At 36.1% G+C, this 26,792-nt stretch overlaps 1 protein-coding gene, 1 long non-coding RNA gene and 1 pseudogene across 4 annotated transcripts; all 3 read left to right on the forward strand.

Moving 5' to 3' along the window:
- Positions 1-15,022: 15,022 nt before the first annotated feature.
- Positions 15,023-17,211, forward strand: LOC127105867 (uncharacterized). Of its 3 annotated transcripts, XR_007795155.1 has the most exons (3): positions 15,114-15,578; positions 16,300-16,353; positions 16,846-17,211. It is a non-coding gene; the product is annotated as an uncharacterized LOC127105867 (long non-coding RNA). The 3 variants fall into 3 exon arrangements; XR_007795154.1 differs by lacking the exon at positions 16,300-16,353 and having other exon boundaries at positions 15,023-15,578; XR_007795156.1 differs by lacking the exon at positions 15,114-15,578 and having other exon boundaries at positions 15,585-16,353.
- Positions 17,212-22,673: 5,462 nt separating this feature from the next.
- On the forward strand, positions 22,674-24,205 carry LOC127102357 (ATP-dependent helicase hrq1-like; annotated as a pseudogene).
- A 738-nt stretch (positions 24,206-24,943) lies between these two features.
- LOC127102358 (sm-like protein LSM1B) lies at positions 24,944-25,303 on the forward strand. The gene has a single exon (XM_051039736.1). The coding sequence runs from the start codon at positions 24,944-24,946 to the stop codon at positions 25,301-25,303; it is 360 nt and encodes a 119-aa protein (XP_050895693.1).
- The last annotated feature ends 1,489 nt before the right edge of the window (positions 25,304-26,792 follow it).

The raw sequence follows: 26,792 nt of genomic DNA on the forward strand, positions 1-26,792 counted from the left end.
GTGACATCCACATGAAGTCTCTTTTCTCCAACTTTTCTTCTTAAGGTGAACACAATATTCTGGACCGTTGCTTCAGCATTTGTCTTAGAATCCCTTATTTGAACAAGCTTTCTATCCATTTGATACTTAACAAGGGTAACTTGTTCATCCTTCCTCTGAGTTTGAAACTCAACATGCCACACATGTTATCTAGTACATCTTGGTTGATATATTCATTACCTTTTTTATGACATTATTGATCATTTGGTTGCTACACAACAATTGAGTGCAACTTCTTTCAGCATATGTACCTTAAGAACCATATGATTGGTTCTTCACTTGAAAAACAGGAAGGCAACTTACATATTCTATCATGATCAACTCAAACCCAGGCTGCACTTGATGAACAACATGTTCCACCATGTTGTTTGACAAGTCATCAACAAACACGAGAGCTATCTCAAGATTCTGATTATCTTTCACAAAGACTTCCTCCGGTAGTTGAGCCTCCTCTACAAATTTCAAAGCTTATTTTGGAAGCATCCTATCAAGGTCTAAATACTTTCGCTTCAACATAATATCCTCATAAAGGAGAGATACATTACAAAGATCATCATCCTTTGTAACACTTTCATTAACTGGTTCAAACCCCTCATGAACTTCATTGTTCATAGATATAGAACCCTCATAAGCCCTGACAGAGTCACTAACAACATTATCAATATTGTTAATCACATTACTCTTCATGAACCTCCTCGTGATGTTGGTAAAAGGAATGTCTTATACTTCCTCATTCAGGTACCTATTGAGAGAGGCACTATGCATATCCATCAGATAGAGATTGAACAATGGTCTTAGTATTTATATGATGGCTCCAAGAGTATTAGCATCACATACACTCCCATCTTCTCTAGCATGTAGCATATGGTTACCTAATTTGTTAGTACCAACTTACTTCATAGAAAGACCACTGATATCAAAATCTTCATCATTATGGGGAATAATATCATCTATAGATTATTGTCATTGGTAACCAATCCATACAACTTGATATCCATAGCACAAATTACAAGTAAGCTTTAATCCTTAATTATCATATCTTCACACAATGTCTCCATATAATCATGATTATTAACAACACAACCACCCCCCTTAGCCGAATTAACCTCAACATCTTCATGGATAAGATCACCATTCATCTTAAGCCTTTGAGACTCTGCTAGCATGTAAGACAAGATATCTAGCACATATTTATCAACATCTTGATTTTCCAAATGGGATTCCTGGTATTCTTCACCAATACACATGAGAAGATGATTTCTCAATGGCTCATACATGAGTGAGACATCAATCACAATTCCGCCAGCATTCAGATTCGACTTATCAACACGTGGAATTTCGTGTAGAACAATATCTGGAACATATTTCTTGACATACAACCTATAGTTGAACTTTAAGACATTAAGAGTAATACCAATTCCCGCTTCACCAAACACATTATCATGTTTTTGGTTGATAAAAACTCCAAACATATGAGAAGGAATGCCATAATCCTTATTCTTCTTGTGAACCACTCTTAGTTATTCAATGTTGGGAGGATCTCCAGCCCGACCATCAGTCATCCCTTCAATGATAGCTCCTTGCTTGAGTCCCATAAAATCCATATGAGAAAGATGTTGAACCAAATGGAAATACATCTTGGTTTGCTTCTCAAGATGGAAAACTTCATAACTACTTCCTTCTTCAGCATTGAGATCAGTACACATATGATAGCTCTTTCTGCAACAATCCCCAAGGTTTTTGTGCCAAGGCTTAGTTTCAATTTCTAACATGTCTTTCTTAATGTTTGAAACACAGTCTTAAACATTCCTCTCTTTAGTGGCATCCACCGTCTTCATATTTATAAACTTCTTTCTCTTATGACCATCACAAGGTGAAGCAAAGTTTCTTTCCTCTTCCAACTATCTAATGCATCTAATTTTGAAATATCAATCTTCACAAGAGAACTCCTTATAGGAGAAACAAGCAATAGTGATATTTGGATTACCAAGCCAAACTTGTTGTCATTTCCTTTGAAGCTTCTCATTCCACTGAGGATACAACTATTGATGGTGTGGTAGTCTATCATACATCTTACATAGGTACATGGGAGTGGAGTTGACATACTTAAGAAATTGGTAATCATTTTTGACTCAATGTTGAGACATGATACCTGACATTTTACATTTTGGTTTATGAATAAGAGCAATACACATTTTCTTTGAAGGTTATAACATTGTTTCCTAGATTAAATTCACCTTCTTCATCAATAGAGACATTGGAGGTTCTTCTTTGTCCCATTGGAACACTTGAGCATTCAGCTTGAATATGACCAAAGTCTTTGCAGTTAAGACATTAGATCCTTTTCCACCTTTAGGAACAATTGAACTTTTTCCTTTCACCATCCTTTCCTTTATGTTGAATGTTATTGACAATGGTAGGTACAATCTTCTTAGGTCTCTCGTCAAGTTTACTTATGACTTTTCTAAATATCTTAACAAGCTCGAGATTTTCTTCAGAATTACCTTCATAGTAATCTTCATAACTGTCAACAGTCTTTAGAGAAAGCTTAGCACCATGACAAATCTTTGGTTGATAAGCAGTTTCTCATTCATTGAAATTCTCCATCTTGAACATAATATATCCTCCCTTGAGCTTACCCAAACAGAATAGGGTGCCTGCTCGGATACCAAATGAAAATTGTATTCCATAAGAGACAGATGTTGGACCAAATGCTTGGGACAACAAGAAATACTAGTTTATAACAGACTAAAGCTTTTGGGGACAAATATCATACACAATATTTGGGACATTGTAAACTAGAAACAAAAACCAGGTTGCAAACAAAGATATGATAGATTAACTTATACAATATGTTGAAGCATAAAAGCAATAAATAACACAAGAGATTGGTAACCTAGTTCATTGAAACCACACCTCCGTCTAGGGGTGATCAATGTATTTTAATACACCACATTTTACTTTGTGCCAATACACCAAACCAGTCTATGCCTCGATTCTGAAAGATAAGTTAGTCGAACCATCTTAGTTGACATGGTTAGCATGTCGAAGCCTTTTATTGAAGCTCTTGACATTTAGCAATTTCTAACGTAATTATTACCATTCTTTGTTGACTTTCTTAGGCTAGAATTTTAGGGCTAACAGTAAGCCACTTAAGTAAAAGCTCTCTTTCAGGGTGCTTGACGATAACTAGTGAAAAATATTCTTATTAGTTCTTGAGCCCAGCCTAATGTAAAAGCTCAACTTGGTTCAATATCAGCCTGATGTAAAATCCAAATTCGGTTTGTGGTCATCCTATTTAAAATTCCAATTCGGTTTGGAGGATAAAAAATTTAAAACTCTGCATTAGTTCAAGATAAGTACGTATAAAATATTGGTTTAGCTTATGGACTAACCGCTTGAAGATTTGTTTGTATTTGGAAGGAAGACTATCCGCTTCAGTCCATTGTTTGTTGTTTTGTTGGAAGTTAACCTAAAACTTCATTTATCCTTGTATAAGGGGGTTCATGGGCTTAATGTTCACGAGATTATGAGTCTATCGGAATAACTAACTACAAGTATATAGTCTATCACGTAGTTTTAAAATATATTAATCCCACACAGACCTAACTATCAATCTATCGTTTCTAATTATTATTGTGTTTATCTAACGCGAATCAATTAAGAATGGGTGAGACAAAATTAAATAACTTTAATAAATTCAGGCAAATAATACCGGGATGTGGCTCTCATCAAAGACCAGTACTCTTGATTGCTTCTAAATAGAATCGTTATACGGGACAATATTTTCTACTTTGAAAAGAATGTGATTGAATAGGAACTATCACTTTCGCGTATTCAGAACCAGATTTGACTCTCTAATCTATATTGTCCATTCTCACTTGTGACCGACGCTTAATGCATTAAAGTAGTAAATCCTATTTTAAGAAATCAGACTCTTTGCTCTGTTGAAAAGTAATTTTGATTGGAGAATTTAACTTTAAAGGGTTCAAGGCTTTCGCTCTGATACCCGGATCCTAAACCTACAAACGCGTTCGCAAATAGTTTCAAAACCTCATTCTAGAAATATTAGACCTTCCTAGTTAATTAACAAAGTGCTTTCGCAGTATTCGTTAATAAAATACAAACCAATCTTATTCTGTAATGTCAGACGACTTTCGATCTTACCCAACATTTTCACGTCTCCACTTTTGTAGTGACCGATTAAATTAAGCTCAAAAAAATTGTATTAAAATTAAAACAGCCCACAATCAAAATCCTAAAGAAGCAATAGGTATAGTACCGTCAAGTGACGGTCCTCACATCCCAGCATTAATAAATTAGCTGGACATGCTTATGACAAACATGAAAGCATAAGTTTGAAGCTTAGAAGTAGACATTGCGGAAAAATGGTTTAAAGTAATACGGTGTGATAAATAAGACTTGTAAATAAAAGTAGTGTGAGGCAAGATAAATAAAGAGCGAGTAAATAAATAAAGCGGTAAATAAAATGCGTGAAATATGATAAAAACCTGCTCCAAACGGAGGCTTAAATCTGATACAAAGTAAATTTGCTGAAGCCTGGTAAAGGAATATAAATGGCGGCAAGATTAAAATACGGGAAAATAAAGTGATCTAAACTTCATACAAACTCAATACTCTCTGGTGTTATAACCCCTCGATGAGACGAGTTATAACTTTGATCGGTGATTTTCGTGCTCAAGATTGTGCTAAGCTTGAATGGTTTGGAAAATGAAGTTTAAAGCATACTTATAATGTTCCAAAAACCTAAAATGTTATGTGAAGTTTTCTCATTTTGTGGGAGGAAAAATAGGAGAACATGGGAAGAGTGGAAGACCAAGTGAATCCATTTTCTAACCGCCTGCATTTCACAAAGTATGGCGAACGCCATCTCAAGGTGACGAATGCCATCTTCCCAACGTGTGGAAGAATGGGTCAATCCACCCGTTGGTGAGTGGGACACATCATATCTAATATGGCATTCCCTATGGTGAATGCCATGTAGGTCGCCTTGTGTGCAATTTCTATTTTTTTTTCATTATTTTGCATCTGAATTGTTTCCTTTCTTTGCATAAGGTCCCAATATGGTTAAATACCTAAAATATCGACAAAGTACCCATGTAACACTCGAAATAAAGATGAAACGATAGCAAAAGATGTACAAAATGAGTCGAAATAACGGTGTAATTTGGTGTTATCACTTAACCTTCTAAAAGCTTAAAAGCATTATTAGATACTCTCAAAATCAATTCTTGTAGATAGGAGTAGATCACTTCATTTATATCTAACCTCTATAAATCCTTGTGTCATCTCCTTTACCTTATCTTTTACTTTCCGCAAATTTTCTTTACTCTGATTTCCCGCTGCAATATTCAAACATTTTCTTGAAAATGTTTTTGAATTTTGATTTAGAATTTTTTTTTCTTAATTTTTTTTCATTTTTTAATCCCTATAATTCACCTCCTCTTATCTGTGGAGTTACATGTTCAACATCTTCTGTTCTTATTCTTGATCCATTTTGTTCCATAACATTCTCTTTGTTGACCATAGTATTAGCACAGTCACGTAACAGTAGCAGTTCCTTGATCCCTACCTCAACTCCTTAATTATAGAAGCAGCTGTAACAATTTGAAATTATTGTATAGTTATTATATATTTAAAATAGCCATTATGTGTGTTGATTTCTTGCCTTAGTTTTAGCTGATTTGTTATGCTATTGTGGACAATAAATTAATTTCAATAACTTGTATATCCTATTTATTCCATTCATTATTCACGTAAATGATATAACAAAAATATACACATTTTGTATATTCTATATGGTATAAGAATAGCCATTGCTTCACAACCTTTTTTTTTCATTCAGATCCTTATCATGGCGGCACCAAACAACAACTCTAACATTAAAGAACTTATGGAATTAGACACAAATTTGTTAGGAAGTTTATTATTATTAAAATATTAGCTGTAATTTGTTTGTTTAGCAATTCCTAGTTTTTAGGAAAGACCTATTCTTTAGGAAGAATAGGGTTTGTTTCTTTTTTGATTATTACCACGTTTCAAGTTTGTTAGCAGTAGATTCTGTTTTGCTTGTAAGGCTATTTATAAGCCCTATTCTCTTAATGAATAATTATCCTTTCCAACTATTTGTTATTCTAAAACTAACAAAATTCTCACCTTCCAATTAAGTTAAACGGAACCAATTATACTTCCTGGTACCAACAGTGCAACACCCTCCTCATTGCTCGTGACCTTGAAGGTTTTGTTACAGGCACAAAGAAGTGTCCTCCTGCTACTAATTTTACAGGTGAAACTACATCACCAAATCCTGATCATTCCTTATGGATCAGACAGGATAAACAAATTTATCTTGTTCTTCTTGGCCTGTGTGATTCTGAAGAACGATCTGTCATGGCGGCTTCAGATACATCTTATGACGCCTGGACTGCTCTTGCTCGTGCCTTCTTAAATCGATTGGAGTCCAGAGTTATGTCACTTTGAGAACATATCAGTTCAACCACCAAGGGGAATTCCTATGTCTCAACCTATTTGCATTCAATCTGCAATATTGCTAATGAGTTGACCCTAATTGGTCATCCTATACACAATCTTGAAATGGTTATCCATGCCTTGAATGGTCTCGGACCGACCTTCATGGACTTTACTACTGCTATTCACACTCGTGACTCATCAATCGCCTTCAACATCGGCTCCCACCACTGCCAACCTTGCACAATGTTATTACAACGGCTACAATCGAGGACGCCATCACACTGGTTGTAACAATCATCACCATAACCATGATTCAGAAAGTCGCAATAACTATAATGGTCATGACCAAACTTTTCCCAACACTAAGAAGCCAACATCACACAATGTTGTCATATATCAATATTGTGAAAATTCTGGCCACACAACAAAATAATACTACAAGATTCATGGATACCCAAACAAACCTCACCATCCTACTGCACATGTTACACAAACAGTGGCCTCTCACTCATCTCCACCTTCACGACTCTTTGATTCTGGCGCATCTCATCATATTACCAATGACATGAAAAATTAATCCATCAAAGAAGACTATCATCGAACTGACAATCTCCAAGTTGCAAATGGTAATCAACTTCCCATCACTCATATTGGTTCCATAAATATTTTCACAAATAATTCTTCTTTAAAGTTGTCAGATATTCTCTATGATCCAAATGTTACTCAAGTTTTGATATTTGTCTCTCAACTGTGCCAAACTAAAAAAGTTTTTATTGAAAATTTCCCTTGGCATTTCAAGGTAAAAGACTTGCATACGAAGGAGATTCTTCTGCGAGTATTGAATGAAGATAATGTGTACATGTTTCAACCAAATGCATCAGCCTTACAAATTTCCTATGCAATCTCCAACCCCTCACTCAAACTATGGCATCACAGACTCGGTCATCCTTCACGCTGTAAAGTTAAACAATATTTCCTATTCTGGTTCTTTTTAATAAATGTCTAGATTGTCTTTTTAATAAGAGTCATAAACTACCATTTTCAAGGTCTTCTATTTCTAGTTCTAGTCCTTTGGAAATTTTGTACTCATATTTATGGGGACCGGCTCCAGGAAATTCAATCGATGGTTTTCGTTATTATGTAATTTTTGTGGACCATTTTTCCAAGTATGTTTGGCTATACCCTCTAAAACTCAAATATGATGTTCCAACAATATTTCCAATTTTCAAAAACTTGGTAGAAAGACAATTTAACTCTAGAATTAAAACCCTTTACTCTGGTGGAGAATTTATAAAAATCCAACCATTCTTACAAGTCAATGGTATATCTTACTTAACCACCCCACCCCATACCCTTGAACACAATGGTCTCTCTGAACGAAAGCATTGTCACCTTATTGAAACTTCTTGCTGCCTCCTAAACCACGCCTCCCTACCTTCCAATTTTTGGTCATATGCCTTTCAAACATCAGCCTATCAAATTAATCGGTTACCCACTCATGATCTTAACACGAGCACATCACACCATGTACTATTTAAAACATCCCCAAACTACAAAAAAAAACTAAAAATATTTGGGTGTCTATGCTTCCCTTGGCTTAAACCATTCACAAATAATAAGTTAGAACCAAGATCTGAACCATGCTTGTTCCCTGGATATAGCCTCACACAAAGTGCATACATTTGCTTCCATTTCAAAATAACAAAATCCATCATTCAAGACATGTTTAATTTCTGTAAGACATTTTCCCATACTCACCAAACAAAAATAAACCATCACATATATCTCACCTTGATCCAGACTCTAAACAACCTTCTACAAATATAGATTATGGTGTTAAACCTTTAACCTCTATAATACCAATCCCAAAATCTAACCCCGTTAACCTTACTCAAATCTCCCGCTCAGCCACCCCCACCTCATCCAGATCACCAAAAAACTCCTTAACCTAAAGTGACACCTCACCATCCAATCAACCCATCAATCCTCCTTCCCCTCCTCAAACCACAATACATTCCCCACCTCAATCACCACCTGTACATGTTTCATCTTCATCTCAATCACTTGCAGCAGGTTCTCTTTCTCAAGCTTCAACTTTGGTAATGCCAAATCACTCCATGATCACTCGTAGAAAAGCAGGAATATTCAAATCAAAGAAACTTTTTTTTTGTGTCTAAACATCCACTACCACCAGCTGAAGAACCAACGTGTGTATCCAAAGCAATACAGTGCCACGAGTCGAAACAAACAATGTCTGGAGAATTTATAGCTCTCATGACCAATGGTACATGGTCTTTAGTTCCTCCCAAACCTCATTTTAATGTCATTGGAAACAAATGAGTGTTTCACCTAAAAAGAAATTCGGATGGATCCATCGCTCGTTACAAAGCGCGACTTGTTGCAAAAGGTTTTCATCAACGACCAGGTATTGATTATAAAGACACCTTTAGTCCTGTTATTAAGTCGCAAACGATCAAATGGTATTGTGTATTGCACTTTCAAAAGACTGGAATTTAATCCAAATGGATGTTAACAATGCCTTTTTGCATGGTACCATATCTGAAGATGTCTACATGGGTCAACCATATGGCCTTGTTCATCCTACATTATCTGATCATGTATGCAAGCTCCACAAAGCATTATATGGTCTAAAACAAGCTCCTCGAGCCTGTACAATGAATTAAAATCCTTTGTGGTTGCTTCTAGATTTCTCAATGGCAAATCAGATTCATTTTTCTTCATCTACAATCACGATGATATCACTGCCTATTTTCAAGTATATGTTGATGAACTACTTCTTACGGAAAACAATATCAACTTCTTAAACAAATTCAAGGCTGATCTTGCTACAAAGTTTTCTCTAAAAGATCTTGGAAGCAAGTCATTTCCTTAGTGTCGAACTCATTCCTACAATCATCGGAATTTCCATGTCTCAACATCATTATATTCGAGACATACTGCAAAAAGGAAATATGATTGATGTTAAGCCCGTAGGAACCCTAATGTCTACTACTTGTTCCCTTGGCACCCATGATAATACACCTCCATGTGACGCTACTTCTTTTTGCGGCATTATTGGATATTTGCATTATTTATCCATCACTAGACCAGATGTGGCATTTGGTGTCAATAAGTTGTCATAGTTCATGCAAGTACCCTCGGCAACTCACATGCAAGCTCTCAAACGCATTCTCTGGTATCTCAAGCACACTATCATACATGGTCTCCATCTATCTTCGGTATCTCAAGCACACTATCTCACATGGTCTCCGAAATCTTGAACTCACTGCCTTTTGTGATGCAGATTGGGGCGGTGACACTGTTGATCAAAAGTCCACGGGTGCCTACATAGTTTATCTCGGACCCAATGCCATTTCTTGGTCCTGTAAGAAACAACCTATAGTTGCGAGATCCTCCACAAAGGCTTAATATCGCACAATTGAAACTACTACATCTTAACTTTTGTGGGTATAGCAGCTTCTATTTAAAATCCAGTGTTCCACTCACGAATGAAGCACTTAGATATCGAATATCACTTCGTTCATGACATCATTGCAAAATGTGAACTCAAAATGTCTCATGTACCTTCCAGTCATCAAGTAGCAGATTTAATAATGAAACCACTCTCTCGACCTCATCATGAGTTTCTTCTCTCCAAGATTGGCGTCGTTGACAACTTCTCCATCTTGCGGGGGCGTATTAGGACAGTCACGTAACTGTAGCAGTTCCTTGATCCTTGCCTCAACTCCTTAATTATAGCTGTTAACAATTTAAAATTATTGTCTAGTTATTATATATTTAAATTAACCATTATGTGTGTTGATTTGTTGCCTTAGTTTTAGCTGATATGTTATGCTATTGTTGGCAACAAATTGATTTCCATAACTTGTATCTCCTATTTATTCGATTCATTATTCATGTAAATGATATAATAAAAATATACACGTTCGGAATATTCTATACATAGCTTTATAAGAAATGTCCACCCCTTTCCCATTCTTACTTAATGGATATGTGGTGTTTTTTCATGCACTAGAGGTTGTGTTGTCTCCTCGTGAATGCTCTTTTCACCACATTTTATCCTTTTTGTGCTTCGGATCTCCTGATTATCTTCCTAAGTTTGGTTCAACCGTTTTTTTCTCTCAAGCCCTAGAGGAGTGTTCATCATTCTTACACATATGTTGTTAAATGGCCTATATTAAACTGGCTTCATACCAGGCAGGAGCATAGATGAAAATATAGTTGTGGCACCGGAAATGTTACATAGTATGAATCTTGTGAAAGGTAAGAAATGTTTTTTTGTCAAAGTAGACGTAGGCAAGGCCTATGATAATATGATTTGGAGTTTTATGAATTTCATCTTGCATGATGTTGATCTTCTTGATAAGTTAATCAGAATGATTATGGCTTCAATTACTTATGTTGATATGAATATCCAAATAGGTTTTAAATGGGGTGACTCTGAGGAGGGTAAACATATTCATTCTATGAAGTGTAAAACTATAACCAAGCCAAAGCATATGGGAGGTTTAGGTTTGAGGAACCTTGATGAGATGGATAACGCTTATTTTCTTAAACTAATCTTGAAGCTAAAGATTGGGGATAACTTTGTATAGTGCCATGTTATGAGAGGATGGGAGAGGAGTATGATAAAAGCAATAATAGCTTTTCTGATGTAGATTTAAAAACTCATGATTCTAGTTTATGGATCAAAGATTTTATCTGGATGGTTAAACACGAAAGTCTTATCACAAATATTTGGATGAATAGAATGCAACTTCGAGATCCATAATGCACAGATTATCCTGACACAGTAGATACAATTATACATGTGCTTTTTATGATATGAAGTGTATGCACTATTGCATGTGGTGCATACTTTGAATATATTTTTTTAAAATTTTATATGTTATATTTATATAAAATAGAAATAAATAAAATAAATAAAATAAAATAGGTAAAGAAAAATAATTATTAATATTATGATATAAAATTAAAATACATAAAAATTGACAAGAAAGTCAATGACACGTCCGATTGAAACGCCCCTCTGTTCCACATTCTGGTGTATTAGTTTACCTTCGAGGTCTGTCACGATTTCTCTGAGGTGTTTGGGGTCTTTGAGTGCTGACATGGTGCAATGGTGGCTGGTTTGAAGGACTGGTGGAAGGTCCAACGGTATTTGACAAATTTGTCATCATTTGTCATCATTTTGGAAACGAAGATATGGTTCCCATGGTGTAATAAAGTCAAACAATGGTTGGGTGTTATGGCGATGTGATGTCCGGGTGTTCATATGCGGGGGGCTATGATGGGATGAGGTTGAATCGTATGAATCATTTGGGCTATAGAAAAATGTAGTGGTTGCGTATGGTTATTGGTGAAGCTAACAAAAATATACTCGAACGCATCACACACCCGAACATACAACATAGTCTCTATCGAACTTTATCTATTCCCGAAGGAAAGGGAAAACATCGATAAAACTTGGGGAAAGAGAAACTGGGTAAGGAAGTCGGTTATGAAAGGGGAAGGTATTAGCACCCCTAACATCCATGGTACTCCATGAGACCGTTTTGATTGTTGTTTCTCGAATGAGTGTTATATCTAAGGATTACTCGTGAAAGAATAAGGGAAAAGGAAAATAATAGATAAAATGCTCGGAGAGGATTGTGGCCCACATGCGTACGTATCCTTATAGTGCAATAAGGAATTCAGAGCTTCGTAGTTCATTGAACTAATGATGGGAGATGAAAAGAGATGGTGATCAAAGTATGGTCTGAACCAAATGATAACATGATTTAAACTCCAACAAAGGGTGAAATCTGAACCTAAGAGTAAAACTGGTGTTGACTAAGATGTGGAGGAAACTAGGCATACCAACTGTATTGTCATGATCGAAAAGAATGAATTACGTGTTTGGTTTTACAACACAAACATCTTTTGATTCACAAGCTGACACAAGATGGAGCTCAAAGAGATAATGTATTTGGCTCAAAGATCACAGTATATCACATGAAGTGAATGAAGGTAGAATATGAATGTATCACGGGGATGAATAGAATGAATAGAGAAAAGTGATCAAAATCAAAGAATTGAAGGTTTTAGTAATAGTGATTGAAAATGTATAATTTGGAACCAAAGGTAAGCATATATTGGAATCCATAGGGGTAAGGGTATTTGAAACCCAAGAGTAAAGGTGGCACGACTAAGATGTGGAGGAAACTAGGCATATCCACTGTGTTGTCATGACCGAAAAGAATGAATTAAGTGTTTTGTTCCAAAGCAAACATCTCTTGGAACAAAGTGGAAAAGTGTCCTAAAAGGGTATATATGGAATTCCAAATAAAATTGTATTTGGTTTCAAAGAAAGCAATATATCACTATGTTGAATGGTTATGATTGAAAGTAGATAATGGATCATGAGAGATATGGATGGGGCCCTAAGACGGAAGAAGAAATAATTAGGATTGTGCTCGCCAAGATTTTGAGGCCTTGTGCCTACATATTCTCATCGTGCAATGAGAAAGTCAGAGCACTCTTAGTTCGTGGAACCACAAAAACAAATAATGAGATAATTGCTTATGCAACTAGTACTAACAAGACAAACACAATTTCAAGGGTATAATTGTGTTGATGAATAGTGTAACTTGTACCAAAAGAACATGGTGGCTTGGGGTACCATGAAGGCAAATGCTTTTAACCATAGAGTAAAGAGGTACAAAATAAGATGTGGAGGGGAACACACATACCCACTGTATTGTCGTAACCAAAGGCAAGGAATTAAGTGTTTGGCATCAAGGTAAACATCTACTGATTCACAAGATGGACAAATATCCTAAAATGGTAGGTATGAGACCCATAAGAAAGTGTTCTTGGGTACAATGAACAATATATCACTGTAGGAAACAAAGAAGTATGGTATTGCTTGATGAATAATGAAGAATGAAGAATATGGTAGAAATAAATAAGCTAAGCTTAATAAATAGGGTAGCTCGCGGAGAATCTAAATTCTCGTGCCTCCATATTATCACCGTGCAATGAGAAAGTCAGAGCTTTCGTAGTTCAGCCTACTACGACTGATAGTAAATGAATGAGGCAAGAGAAATAATATATTGATAATGGAAGATGAAGAAGACTTGGCAGTTATTTGATATGAACCACACTAAAGATATTCAGAATGAGTTAATAGAATTCTCCGCTCTCATTCATTATTTACTACTTAAGGCTCGTGGCGTATGATTCTCATCATAACTTTCAAGTTGTTAGAGATGAGTCGTTGCTACTCCTTATGATAATGAAGACCTTATCAATCATTCGATTCGAATTACACTAAAGTCTATGAACAAAGGCGAATACCTTGAGCAATTGGGTCACTTGTCCCGTATCCAAGGATACTCTAGACAAGGATAAAAATTCCCCACTTTCATCATTCTTTATTACTTAAGGCTCATGTCATACAAATTGAATCATGATTGATAAGTTGTTGATGGAGACCTCTGATTATTGCACGGTTGCTTTGGAAGGAGACACTTGACAATCATATGATTTGAATTGTGATAAAGTTTATGAATAGAGGTGAATACAATGAGCAACTGGGTCATTCGTCCCGTACTCAAAGATATTCAAAATGAGTTAATAGGATTCTCCACTCTCATTCATTCCTTATTTATTAAGGATCATGTCACCAATTTGATATTGATTGACAAGATCTTAAAAAAAACACCTTTGATATGCCTTGTAGAATCCACAACTTGATTTGCCTGGGATGCCTTGTATGAAAGTCTGAACTTGAGGCCTTGAGATCCCCAACTTTACAGAAATAGTCTTATCAAGTGATCAATGGACTTTTTATCACTTGAATGGACTGTGAGATTGTACATGAATCAAAGGATTTAGTTAATCAAATTTTCTTTTGATCAACTTAAATCAAAGGGATGAATTAATGGTTAATTATGGTTAATCTAATCTAAAGGTTAAAATATGTACAAGTTTTTAAGGGATAATGCAAAGATTAAAGTCAAATTAATCAAATATCTCATGAAAATTAACTTGACTAAAATGGTTGATTAATCTAAATTTAGTCCTAATCCTAACGGAAGATGAATTTTACTATTAAAATCCTAGGGTTAGAATGGTCAAATTCATAGAAACAATTAAGGAATTAAATCTAGAATTTAATATAACTAAAACTAATTATTCTAATTATTTCTAATTAGAACAATTAATTTTAATTAAAATACTACCAAAATCTAATTAAATTCTACAAGATTATGAACATGTTAATTCTAATTGAGTTCCTAATTAATCTAATTATTAAGAATTAATATGGAAAAACAATTGATCAAAACAACCTAACAAATAATAAAAACAAAAAAAACATGGGCCTGTAGAGGGGGGTAAGGCCCTGAATAGAGTTCCAAGAAGCAAAAAATGTGTGGGCCTGGAGGCAAGGCCCACCGAGGTCCCACTTCAATCCAACTCAGTGCAAGGGGTGCAGGGAGTAATATGGAAGGATAACCAGTAATTCAAGCCAGGCCCAAACCATGGAGGCTCATTCATAAGCCAAAGGAGAATTCAGCACATGGATAATTCAAAAACTGAATTTGAAAATGAATTACAAATGCGCACCATGTCACTGAGTCCATCAGCTCAAGCCACCTCCGATGGACCACCGTAGGCCACCGCGCCAGAAATCACTTCCGCCGGCGGTGGCCGCCTGAAATTCCAATTAAACACCTCACTAAAACCGTCTCATCCTCCCCGATCCGAATCTCCAATCAATTTCAACCTAAACCACGTGTAGAACACTAACCGAATCCAAACACTCATGAACCCTAGGTCTGGAGATGGAAATTAAACAAAGATCCGAAGGAATTGAAGCTCCTCGTGTGAGGGCTTCAATTCTTGACCCTCATCACTACATGATTGCAACGGAAATCGAGATGAAACAAGGAGTAAAGCCTACCTCTGGAATGGAGGAATGTCTCGGATTTTGTTGTAATCAAAGGTGACGATATTGAACAAGAAAACCAGAGATTCTTCAGGTATGCAATTCTTGGATCCTCGATCTTGCCTTCTTCTTCTTCTTGGTGACTTTAGTCTGTAGGAAGTGATGAGGGATTTCAATTAAACCCTTGCGTGAGAGTAAGGAGAGGGATCTGTTGAATAAGGTTCAAGCTTAACCGATTGAAACTTCTACGTGAAGCTTCACTGGCCTAGTAATGGAGCTTTGGTGAGGGTGAGTTCAGAGAGGGAGAGAATTAGAGACTGATGTTGAGAGGTTTCTGAGAATGAACAAAATGGATTGTGCCCCTCGAATGGAGATGATGGTAAGAGTTTATAGGGACGGTGGTCATTAACAGAGTTAGCTCTGTTAACTCTTATGCATTGCAAATTCAGTTTGGGGTTAGTTAAACTCTGTTAGACTTAGGATAGCATGAGAGTTAGTTGGAGTTGATTTAGAAATTCTGTTATTAGTTAGTTATGAACTTCTGTTAGGTTAGTTAGATGATTGAAAAGTTAGTTAGGTTGAATGTTAGTTAATGTTGATTTTGTAATTAGTGATGCTTGGTAATTGCATTAAGCTTTTGTTAGTGTGGTGTTAGTTTTACTTATTGAAAATGTTGGATTAGTTAGTTAGTGAATCAAATGGTAACTGGCTATTGCAGGTTATTGATTAAATGAGATTAGTGAAATGGCTTATGACCTGCTGAAAATAAGTGATTTCATCTTAAGTCATAGGCCGTGTTCAATTGCAATTTGCAGGTTTTACAGGTGGTTTGATTAGTGCAGGTATAGGTCAAGTTGTGGTTGATGCAGGTGTGTATTGACTGCCTTGACTTGTTAAATGTTGCATTTTTGTTATTGTTTTTCTACTAGTTCTGCATTGCCCAGTTATGGTGCTATGATATATCCTGCCATGGTTTTCTTTGTTATGTTATGTGATGCTAATTATTTGATGAATTGTCGTGATACTTGGTTGCAATTCGTGTTGCTGAACTGTTATTGTATGCTAGGTATTATATGCTTGAAATGTTCATGTTGCTAACTGTGTGTCATGTGCATATTGTCTTATATGATCATGGATGATTGGCTACTTGGCATGCTTTTATGATGGAATGTTTAATATGATAGGTAATGCATTAGTTTCCACGAGAATGCATAAGATGCTAGGGCTACTACATGATATGTCATGGATGGTTGTTATGGAATATTGCAGCCTTGTTCATGCTTGCTAAAGCAATGTTGTAACCATGTGGATGTCTTGAATAATTGGTTACTTTTTTATGTATTGTATGTTAAATGGTGCAGGACTGATTGGAAATTGGACATGGTTACAAGGCAAGGAAAAAGGTTTGGCAAGAGCATCCAAGGCATGACCAAAACCAAACTTGACACAAACGTGAGGTTTCTTGTTCATGAAAAAAAAATGACGATGGAATCACATTGAAGGGCAAGAAGAAATATACAAGGAGTACTAGGGTTTAGGTCATGAAAAAATATGTTGGTTGACTTTGGTCAAATGGTTGACCAAAAAGACAATAGTTGACCAAAAGTCAATTTTTGTAAAAATTGTATTTTTTTGTGTTTTCTTTTGTATGAATGATGTAAATGATAATGTAATGAATGGATGGACATTTATTTTGAATAGAAATGATATTTATGATTTAGTTCAAATGGAATTTTGCTTATAACAATTTGTATAATATATATCTAGAATAATATCATACAAGTGTTATTATTCTACATACTTGACCAAGATAATAATAATATCATACAAGTGTTATTATTTGGTACTGATACAACATAAGAGCCTAAAGACATCATTTACATACTTGACCAAGATAAAATATACAACATATGGTACAAGATATGAAAAGTAACTAAATAAAAATCTAAGATCTATGTATAATATTTATTATTGTACAAAATCCACAACGGAAGATCACAACATCACAACAATGTCGAAACATCATCAAGCAGCTCCTCTTAATCAAACCTGCAAAAACACCTGAAAAGCAACAACATTGATGGGGTGAGATAATAATCTTAGTGAGTTCCTCTATCCTATGGGTCCACTCGGCTCTACAGGATTGCTACCTGACTTTGAACTCAAGTATTCACCCTTCGTTACTTGTGTATCACTGTTAGATAAGGGTTGGAGTTAGTTAATGTTGACTCACTGAGTTAACTGATAACTCAGTTAGTTATGGAAATAGAAACTCAGCTAATTTAGGTAGCTTATGTTAGTTAGTGCATGTCTGATTTTGAAACTTGAAACTGGCTACTGCAAGTTGTCACTTAAGTGGATTTGGCCTTGTACCTAGATTCACGACCTGCTGAATAGGTACCTCTAAATGGCCATGGTCAATGACTTTGCATTATGGTGAGTGTTATGTTTTGGCTTATGGTTTGATAATTGCTTTACAATCTCACACCTGTTTATTTTTCCACTGCTTATACACATCTCTTGCTTCCTTTTGCACTGACCTGGATTGATGTTTTGATGCAGGTTTGGAACAAGGGCATGGACTGAGATGGGTTATCTTCTTTGTGCAGGGTATGTGAACCAATGTAATGCTCATGAATTTATCCTTGAGGTGCTTGATCATGTGGTAATCATGTTTGTGGTTTGCAGGTTAAATTTTGTTTCTACTGCCATGACCAGTTGCCTTGCTAGCAAGATTTAGGAACTCACTCAGGTGGTAGCAAATTTTATGTTGTATTTGGTTCATGTTTCATGGCATTACATCCAGTGTGTTACAGGTCCACTCAATGCCTCAATTCTGACTTTGCAGCTTAGCATTTAACATTGATATACATTGCCTGTTATTACTGCAAGTTGCAGGGTCTTGATGCCTTGGTCATGTTGGATGGTTTGTGATGTTGTTGTCTTGAATGTTGCAGGACTGGTGCATAGCCAATTGCAGTTTGCAGGGTAACAAGTATTAAATGCAAGGACATGGTGTTCTGAGTTTGGAAAATATTCAGCAGGTTCTGACTTCATTGTTAGAAATAGGTTAAAGCCTCATGATTCTCATGTTCACTGCAGGTTACCAGGTTCCAATCTTGAGCACTTTGGTGTGTAGCTATGGGGTTGGGAAAATTCTCAATCTTAAAGTGGGATTTCGGTGAAACCAGGTGTACATTCTATGTAGAATCTTCATAAGTCACTTCCAAATTTCTGCATCATTGTCTTGTAACCTTGTTATGGTTTTGACTTGGAAATATGCAGGACTTTCAACAGGACCAAGTTGCTTGTCCATTTGGCTTGGTGCAGCAGGGCCTTAATGCAAGACCAATAAGGATGTGTTTCTTGTTGCAAGCTGCAATGTTTCACCCTGCTGTTTGATGTAGATGCAGGTCTTGTGACAGGGTTGCACCTTTGCTGCGATGGAAAAGATGGAGTGTGCTTGCACACCAGCTATTGCTACTCTGATGTGCAGGTTGGTATAACAAGGTATTTGCAAGGCAAGGTTGAGTGCTGGTAAGCTACTTGTCATTAGGTCTTGTTGGCTTGGCCTTTGACACACTTGTGGTTTTGATTCAAGACTTATTAGCAACATGTTGGTTCAAGACCTATTAGCAACATGTTGGTTCAATACCTATTGGCAACATGTTGGTTCAAGATCTATTGGCAACATGTTGGTTGAGACTTGGCAAATGCAGCAGGACAAAGTAATAAACTCCAAAGTTCAAGACATGACCAAGTTAGCATTAAAGTGAAGAAAACAAATCCACATGGAAAAAACAAGGTCAACATGGACATGGAGCATGGAATAAGGGTTAGGGTCAGTCCTTTGGTGATTAGGGATGACTAAGGACCTAGGGTTGACTTTGGTCAAAGTTGACCAAGAAGTCAACTGTTGACCAAAGTTAACAATTTGCAAAAATTAATTTTGTGTTTTTATTGTAAATGGATAATGGATTGATGATTAGGGTGAAAATTTAGGGCATTAGGGCCTTGGGTTGACTTTGGTCAAAGTTGACCAAAAGGTCAACTATTGACCAAAAGGTCAACTATTGACCAAAGTCAACAATTGGTCAAAAATGTCAAACTTTGTATTTTCTTGTGTAGAATCACATATAATGGTTTTAAATGACACGAAATGGAGTGAAATGGTTTGAAGAATGATTGGGAATTGGTTTCACAATTGGTTTATTTATGACTTGGATGTTTGACTTTTGAAAAGAAAATAACTTGATTGATAATGCTTATGAATAAGGTCAGGAAATGAGACCATAAGGTTAGGGTTTTGATATAGTATCCATGAACCAATGGCATGACCAGCAAATGGCTTGAAACACAAGAAGTTTGGTTGTTCAGATGACCAGGACCACAGATATATCCATAACCATATGAATAACACCAATGACTTTGGACCAAGACCAATGCTCCCAGAAAGGTTAGGTCAAGTAACTTGACGAAGGATGAAGATTGAGGGGTCATGAACGCACAGTGAAGCCACCAAGTTCGTCTGATTCACCATCTTCTGATTAGAGCTTTGGTAGTCATGCCTTGAGGAATTAGGGCTTGGAAGTCCCTAGATTGTCTGGTCACACCTTTGTTGAAATCAAACCTTCAGCACCATCATTAGGGTTTCACATCCCCCATGCTGGTGATATGGTTAGCCCATGTCTTTGGGCTTTGATATCCACACAAACCCTAGATTTATAAGCCCAAGTTTCTTCTGAATCCATAAGGAATGATGCATTTGGATGGATTATGAATGTATGCAAGTGATCTCCTGATCAAGTGATTGGATGAATAGGTGAGAAAAGGGGAGGGAATATTTTGGGGTACAACACTATCTAAATCATTTCATGACTTAAGTTATCTTTATAAGTCATTTACCTAACATTCTCCTAGGTTTACCTTACTCATAAGTTTTAGTCATATTATAGTGTAACCAATACAATCAACCAATCATAGCATAATCAATGCAACAACAATTCACGCACACACACAAGTACCAAAGCCAACAACATATATAGCATACATTAACATATAGGTCATAACATATATTAAAGTGTACAAGATAACATAACTTGCTACAAGGTCTATAGGAAAGGTTATCAATAAACCTGTATCAATCTAACTTATTCCACTTTCAAGTTATCAACAACATTTGTCTGATGATCCTAAGATGGGGTTAATCATACTAAAAGGGAAAGATTGAGCGGAAGAAGTCACATAGACATCTCTCTATATCATAGGCATTTATGTTAGCTTCCTAACGCATCCATTTGTTCATCAATACGAGTTATCAAACTCATTAACCGATAATTCTAGCCTAGTCAGGATTCTAGGTTAAAACACACACAAACTCATATAAATCGATCAACTAATGTTAATCTAATGCATACATATCAAGGTACAAGTTATAATACATCCAAGGTGGTTTAGAAACATGGAAAAAGTGGTTTTCGATAAAACAAGACTAAACTAATCGATTGCATTAGGAGTCAATCGATTGTATGAAGTTACTGACTTCTATTTTTGTGAAATTGGACAGGACCAATAGATTGGGGTACTGTAGCCAATCGATTGACATCATCAAAATTCAGATTTTTCTTCACAATTCATGAACCAATCGATTGGTTATGCAATTTTTCTGCAACTAATCGATTGACACCAGCATAATCTCCAAAAATACCTCTTCTAAATACTCTTTGTTCCAACTTTAATCACACCCAACCATTCTAAAACATATATTATCATGAATTCATGTGATTAACCTCCATAACTTCAAAAACAAAACACATAAGCATCAAGCAGTCAAAGACAATAACTTCAACAACAACATGGCCCCAACATATAGCATCAATGAGAAGTATGAACAACAACAATTTCATCATAGATTCAAACAAATCCTAACTCCTAAAACATAGATTATATTCCACAAAAAGCTAATTATTATCTAGAAATCACCTCATATGGAGAGGATCATTAAGTTAGTGAAGACTATGGTGGATAATGATGAAGATGAGATGATGGTGGTGATGATGAAGATGATATTAATATTCTTGTTCCTCCATGTTTCTCCTACTTATTTGCACAAGCTTTTTCTTCTTTCCCCACTCCAACTTTTTCCTCTGTGTTAAAGTTCTACTGAAGAAACAAAATGATACATAAAAACATGTATCACTATGTGTGGTGGTGAAATGGCCAAAAGGTGAGAATCAAGTGGTCACAAATAATTGGTAGGATTGTGTGGATAAAAATGAATAAGAGTGGTAGGAAAAAATCTTAAGTGATACCACACTTATAATTTGTTCTACAAGAGTAAGTGGCCCAATAATAATGTTATCAAAATGACCCTTCATGTACCAATTAATAAAAGGCCAGTCTAAAAAATATTAATTAAGTCAAATTGAGTTTAATAGTTATTATATTGGTCTCAACTAACAATTTTTAGAGCACTTAAGGGTATATGGGATATTACATGTTGGAAATAAGCATAATTCAGATATTACATTACATGAAATTTTCATGTCATTTGTCATACCCCGATTTTGACCCTGAATTTTTTATTTTTATTTGACACTTGGCCTAAAAATTCATTTGCATATATTCATTCCCAACTCCATATTTTTGTTACACATTGGTCGTTGTCTAGGCCTTTTTGATCTTGGTGCTTTTGATTATAAAATGGATTTTAATATTGACTTTTTTTTAATTTTTAATTTGATTTTAATTTCGAATTAAGTTTAATTCCAATTTTCAATTTAATCGTAATTGTTTATTTTACTAATGATTCAAACTCTAATCGATTTTAATTTCCAAATGAATGTTAGAGTTGGTATCCAAGTAATTTTAAATGAATTATAGATTAATTTGTTTTTAATTTGGTTTTTGCTGATTTGTTATTATTAATTAAATTGATATTTAAATTAGTCTTGGATTATTCCTAAAAATCCACATCCATTTTTATAATCAAATATCCAATAACCCAACCCTATTTTTAAATCCATTTTTTGTTTTAAACTATACCAAAAATCCACATCCATTTTCATTATCCATTTGGAACCAAAATCCATTTCATATCCATTTCACATCCAAATCCATTCAATCATAAAAATTAACCAATTAACCCAAAGTTCATTAATCCAAAACAATTATCCAACAAAAAACAAACCCCAATTTCCATCTCTTTTTCAAGGGTAATAAATTGCAATTACATGATGAAGTTGTTTCTTATCTCATACAAGCCAGTGAGTTTCTCGTTTTGATTCCATTCGTCAAGAAGGAACCGACTTCAACAGAGAAACCAAATTCAGCTTTCTCTTCTCCAAATGTTGCTTGCGATGCTAAAACATCGAATCTTGCGGATACGGCATGGTCCAATATAATGGGAGATTTGTCAGAATTGCGTGAAACTACTTGAGAAATTGACCATAATAATGTATCCAATTTTGAAAGGAGTAAAGAGAAAACTGTGGAGGCTGAAAAGGGGATAGAGCTTCCTTATCATCACATATTGAATACATTGGATTGTACTAACCAGAGTGCTCTTGGAAAACATAGTTGTGAGGTTTTTTTTCCGAAGCTTTTGGACTCGGTGAACTGTTTATCTGATTTGGCCCTTGGACATTGCAAGTTGTTCAAGAGGGCATGTTTGAAGGGATTTCGTGGCAATGATGGTGGTGGGGTCACATGCTTGTGTCCACCGTGGTTGAAGATAGTTGTGAAGTCGTTTGCTTTCATGAATATTTTTTCTGCCTTTCTTCATTTGCAGGGTAGGAAGATAACCACGGGTCTACTGGAAGAAGCACTTGATCAGCTTGCCAAGTTTGGAGTCAAACTTGGCCTCCATGACATGAAGCCTCTCTCCCTTCTTTGTCCCCATCTTGTTTGTTTTGTAAGATGACATAGAGAAGGCAAGTTTTGGTGATGTCATTGTTGTAGTAAATCATTCAAGTAACAATGAAGATCAAATTGAGGATAATCTGAAAAGAGTTCGCAAGTCGCTCTATGTTTCAAAGATTGTCAGTACATTAAAGAGTAGGGACTGTTCTTTCCGAAAATGTCTTGGGTGGGGTTTTGAACAGCTTCAGTTTGAAATTAGAGATGAGATGAACGTGAGAGTTTCCTTTGAAGAACTGCTTGCAGCAGTCAAGGACCGTGATTTTACCAGGAAAGAAAACAAATCAAAACATGTAAAGAGAAGCTCAACTTCCTCAAGACCTGACATGGACCGCACTGGGTGTCATGACACAAGGTCATTAATGGCTGCGGACATGGTTGAACATCTTAAGAAAGGAATTGGATCTGAAGGACAAATTGTGCATGTTGAAGATATATGTGCCAGAAAAGCCATTTACAGTGAGATCCCCGTTGAATTATCTGAAAAAAACGAGATCTGCACTAGATTGTATTGGAGTTTCCAAATTGTATAGTCATCAGGCAGAGTCTATTCAAGCCTCCATTGCCGGGAAGAATGTTGTTGTGGCTACAATGACATCAAGTGGCAAATCTGTTTGCTACAACCTGCCTGTTCTAGAAGAGTTGCTTAAGAATTCATCCTCATGTGCGTTGTACATATTTCCAACAAAGGCATTAGCTCAAGATCAACTAAGGTCTTTGTTACACATGACAAAAGAATTTGATGCCGACTTAAATATTGGTATATATGATGGTGACACTTCTCATAGCAAAAGGACATGCTAGCAGGTGCTTCCAACCTTTATGCTCACAAACCAAACTCAGTATGTCCTCCTGCAACATCAAAACACAACGAGTTTCTGCATAAATTTACCAAAATTTACCAGGTTTCGATGCATTGGATTGGCATGGGCAAAGAGGAAGTCTACCGTAAGTAAATGTCGGCATGGTGTAACTTACAAGGCAGGATTTTTGTTACTTTGGCTTCAAGTCCATCTGACCGCCCCTTTTGAGCCTAGAAGCAGAAGAAAAGAACATCATTTTAATGCCGAAATTGTGACAGGGCGAACCTACCAATTCACAATGCAAGGGTCAGTTAAATGTCGCACCAACAACAGGTTGTAGCAAGAAATTATTGCAATCCTGTACCAGTTACATTTCCTACCTTTTCACTCGAATCACCACCATTTTTCCAAGTGCTAAAGCGACACCAGAGCCAAGGCAAGGATAAACAACATCCAAGGTCAGTCCGGCCATTCACTTCAACCTGTGATAGTAATAGATCATTAACTGAAGAAAATTCTCGGTCAAAATAAGCTAGTGATCAAGGTCCTTACCAAAGCAGGGAGTCCATTGGTGTGCCTAAAGACCATCTCTGTACCATCCAGGAGTTGCAGCTGCATTTGGATGACTGATATCACATTGATGGTTCTGGGCGTGAGAAAGGGCCTTCATCATTTTCAGAACTACAATATATAGCAGATCAAGGAATTGTAAAAAGGTGTAGCAGTGTGTTTAGGAAACATGATAAACTCTTGGTTCCTATTACCTCTGCCGCAGAAACTTCTTATATTGCTAAGAGATGGTAGAAAGCTCATGGGGACACTTCGCTCTTTTGATCAATTCGCCAATGCTGTTCTTGAGGGTGCCTGTGAGAGGGTTATTGTTGCGTTTGAGAATCCTCAGGATATTATTGTCCAATCTGCTAGGCCTTATGGACAGAGAGTTGTTCTCAAGTTCGAGTTCATGTTATTTCTGGAAGGCACACTCCTGGAACCTTCACCGACCAGTTTCAAACTTCCTTCAGGGAGCCCCGTCTTCTCATCCTCACCGATCCAGAACTCCTGTGACAACCGAAGCTACAAAATAATTACTAAGCAGTAAAATTTCAAAGAATTTCCTAAATTGAGCATAAGGACAAATTCAAAGAGAAAGAAGGAGTTCATGGTACCAGTTCCGGATTATAGCGTAAAACAGGCTAAATTTGTTTCTGAGCACACAAAAGCACTTCTGGAATTTGCTTCTTTGAGCTGTTGAGCATCAAACCAAAGCCCTAGCTGTGAATATAAATAGATTCGAAAAATCCTAATCAGGGGGGGACTGAGAGAGAGAGGCGCGGCTACTATTCAAAAAAAATTCTACGAGATAACAAAAGTTAAAAGAAAACCCTAAAAAAAATCTTTGACGAGGGGAGGGGGAGAACATCAAAGCTTTAATCAAAGAAAGGGACGAAGGAGATAAGCCAGAACCTCTACCTTTCCGCAGATCAGACACGAAGGATCCAAAAATCGTTCTTCACATCTCCGTCGAACCTGTCGCAAGCGGTTAGTGTTGGCTTCCGATTTCTGTTTAATTTTGTGGTGTCCATTCATAGCCATAACTTTGAGAGAAGGTGGAAAGCTCTTCACCTTGATGAAGATCTCGTTCGGACTTCTCTTGGAAGAGAAGAACCGAGTCTTAAATGCCAATATTTGATTTCTTCAAGTTTGCCTTTGATGTGTGTCTTTAAAGTTTTTCTTTTTTGGAACTTGATATCTGTGTTATATTTCTATTATCCGTTGGCTTTTGGGTTTTCCCATTAAAACCCACCGTTTTCCCATTAAATACTGCCGACTAGCCATTAATGGAGATTTATTCTCCTCTGCTCATCATCAAATATCCCGTGGCTAGAGAGTTGCTTTCGTACCCCCGGTGACACCTCACCTCGGGCCAAACCGGAGTGGGTTTCCTTCGACCCAGACCCAGTCAGTCTAAGGGACTGTTGGGCACTTGGTTTTGTCTTAGCCCAAATGCTTGGCCCATGCTGGCCTTTTGTTATTTATTTTTTATTTTATCTATTTATTTTATTTTGTTGTTTATACATTTGGGCCACTGCAAGTCTAACAGTAAGTTAGTCATGGCCTGGCGGAAATGGAGCTAGCTTAGCTACCCTTTGGTCCTGGGTTCGATACCCAGTTGTGTTGTGTGGGGTTTCTTCAATATTTTTTACTGTCCCCTCTTTTCCCTCAATTCTCACATATATAATTACTTTCTTTCAATTCTCACATTTAATTAAATAATCTTACTACTAACATGTTCCTATTGTTTAATCATCTTTATTATTTTATTTTTAATATAACTTAAATGATTATACTTTCTTTGGGATTTATGTAAAATATAATTTTATTTTTTTTAGGTGTGAGGTATGTTTAGATCATGATAAATCATCTCAATTTCATTGATAAAAAGAAAAACCATTCAAAAAATAATAATGGTAAATATCACATAATAACGCAAATTTGGTATCCTTTAATTGCATCCTTCATTCAAAAACCATTTTTAAACTATAAAAATTATTTTTCTCGATTCAATATCGAGCCCATTTTCATACCCT

This window comes from Lathyrus oleraceus, chromosome 7 (genome assembly GCF_024323335.1).
Source record: "Lathyrus oleraceus cultivar Zhongwan6 chromosome 7, CAAS_Psat_ZW6_1.0, whole genome shotgun sequence".
Classification (NCBI taxonomy): domain Eukaryota; kingdom Viridiplantae; phylum Streptophyta; class Magnoliopsida; order Fabales; family Fabaceae; genus Lathyrus; species Lathyrus oleraceus.